The 2045-nt window shown below is 55.9% G+C and overlaps 1 protein-coding gene across 1 annotated transcript in view; it reads left to right on the top strand.

Moving 5' to 3' along the window:
• Nucleotides 1–351: 351 nt before the first annotated feature.
• Nucleotides 352–2045, top strand: part of LOC122542985 (LIM domain-binding protein 1-like) — a 9948-nt gene continuing 8254 nt past the window's right edge. The window contains exons 1-3 of the mRNA XM_043681130.1: nt 352–554; nt 791–878; nt 1161–1263. Of these exons, the coding sequence (XP_043537065.1) occupies nt 352–554; nt 791–878; nt 1161–1263 (394 nt within the window). The remainder of the gene's footprint in view (nt 555–790; nt 879–1160; nt 1264–2045) is intronic.

Below are 2045 nucleotides of genomic sequence, written 5' to 3'. Positions count from 1 at the left end.
GAGAACCCAGAGAGAGAGAGAGTGAGAGACAGAATGAAAGAGAATACAGTGGGAGGGAGAGAACGAGAGACAGAGAATAAGAAGGCAGCGGGAGAACCCAGGGACCCGGGTTTGATTCCACCATCAGGGCCTCTGTCTGTGTGGATTTTGCACGTTCTCCCCCCCCGGTGTCTGCGTGGGTTTCCTCCCAAGGTCTGGAGAAGCTGTGCAGGTTAGGGTGGGTTGGCTGTGCTGAATTCCCTCGTGGGCAGGCTGGGTGGGTTAGCCGTGGGGAATACGGGGGGAGGGAGGTGGGGTTTGCGTGGGATGCTCTTCGCTGGGTCAGTGCGGACCCGATGGACTGTTTCCACAATGTCCGATCGCTCTAAGCTGAGGGAGGCGAGCTGCTCAAGAGTCAGCGCGGGAGCCGAGAGTCTGGAATTGTTTTCTTCCCTGTTCACGGCTCCCCTGTGCCTGAAGAGCGTGTGCGAGAGCTGCAGAGGCACTGACAGCACTGTCAGAGGCCACTCGGCCCATCGAGGACGGACCAGGCCGGCTCTCTGTGCACCGGTCCAGTCGGTCCCACTCCCTCCCAGCAGCCTCGCAGGCGCTGGTCCGATTTTCCCTTTGAAATCCTTTGTCCCTTCCTCAGCCCTTGGGAGGCGGCTCGCTGTCCGTCCGCGTTCCCGTTGTCCCTGCCCCTCCCTCTCGCCTTATCCAAACCGCCAGCAGATCTGCTCTTCGCCTCTCCCTGAAATCCTGCCTCACCGGACCCGTTGTGGTCAATCTCCTCCCCACCCTGAACCTGAAGCCTGCCCGAACTTGATTCCGACCCAGGGGCGTGTGCCTGTAATGGAAACGTGAGCCGAAATGGACTGTGGTCATCCCTGCCCCTCAAGGTTTTGTTCCCCCCACCTCCCCCCAACTTCAGATATAGATGGACTTCAGTTGTCATTGCCTTCCTCTGGGGTTAGCAGTTGTATGTTTCGGCCGAAGTGGGGAATACTGCAGACGCTGGCGATTAGAGTCAAGATTAGAGTGGGCGGTGCTGGGAAAGCACAGCAGGTCAGGCAGCATCCGAGGAGCAGGAGAGTCGGCGTTTCGGGCAAAAGCCCTCCATCAGGAATGTGAGGTTGTATCTTGACTCACCGCGGCCGTGATTTTTATTTTTTCTTCTCCAGGAATGCGACAATCTTTGGTGGGATGCTTTCGCCACGGAGTTCTTTGAGGACGACGCAGTCTTAACAGTGGTTTGCTGCCTGGAAGATGGATCCAAACGATACAGTGAGTTGCTGTCCCATTCTCCAACCCTCCCCGCCCGCATCCCCTCCCAGACCCCGCTCTCCCAGTTCAGACGAGCAAAGCCGTATCACAACGCCTGGCAGCGGCACGGTTCTGCTGCTGTTCGAAGGCATGTATTCCGGAAGCGCTGGTGAACGTTTCTGGGGAACTGCATGAATCCCACGTTCGGAGCAGCAACGGCCGGTTCTTTCATAACGCGCTGGTCGCGTTCTTAAGCGACCCCCGCGCTGTACAGAAACTGTGCAGTCAAAAACAAAACCGAGCATTTCGGGTGTTGGCAGCGTGATCGCGTCGCACACCTTGAGTTTAATTCAGATAGATACGAGGTGCTGCATTTTGGGAAAGCAAATCTTAGCAGGACTCGAGGTGTGTGACACGACCACGTTGCCAACACCCGAAATGTTTTTTTTTTAACTGCACGGTGTCTGTACAGCGCGGGGGTCGCTTAAGAACGCGACCAGCGCGTTATGAAAGAACTGGCCGTTGCTGCTCAGAATGTGCGGTTCATGCAGTTCCCCAGAAACATTCATTAGCTCACCCCACCCAGCCCCGCCACAATCCATGTCTTCGAACAACAGCAGAACCTTGCTTGCTTAATGGTAAGGTCCTTGGGAGTGTTGCTGAACAAAGAGACCTTGGAGTGCAGGTTCATAGCTCCTTGAAAGTGGAGTCGCAGGTAGATAGGATAGTGAAGAAGGCGTTTGGTATGCTTTCCTTTATTGGTCAGAGTATTGAGTACAGGAGTTGGGAGGTCATGTTGCGGC

The sequence above is a fragment of the Chiloscyllium plagiosum genome, chromosome 42, assembly GCF_004010195.1.
Source record: "Chiloscyllium plagiosum isolate BGI_BamShark_2017 chromosome 42, ASM401019v2, whole genome shotgun sequence".
Classification (NCBI taxonomy): domain Eukaryota; kingdom Metazoa; phylum Chordata; class Chondrichthyes; order Orectolobiformes; family Hemiscylliidae; genus Chiloscyllium; species Chiloscyllium plagiosum.
The sequence above is the reverse complement of the archived record's forward strand: the minus strand, read 5'-3'. Positions and strand labels throughout refer to the sequence as shown.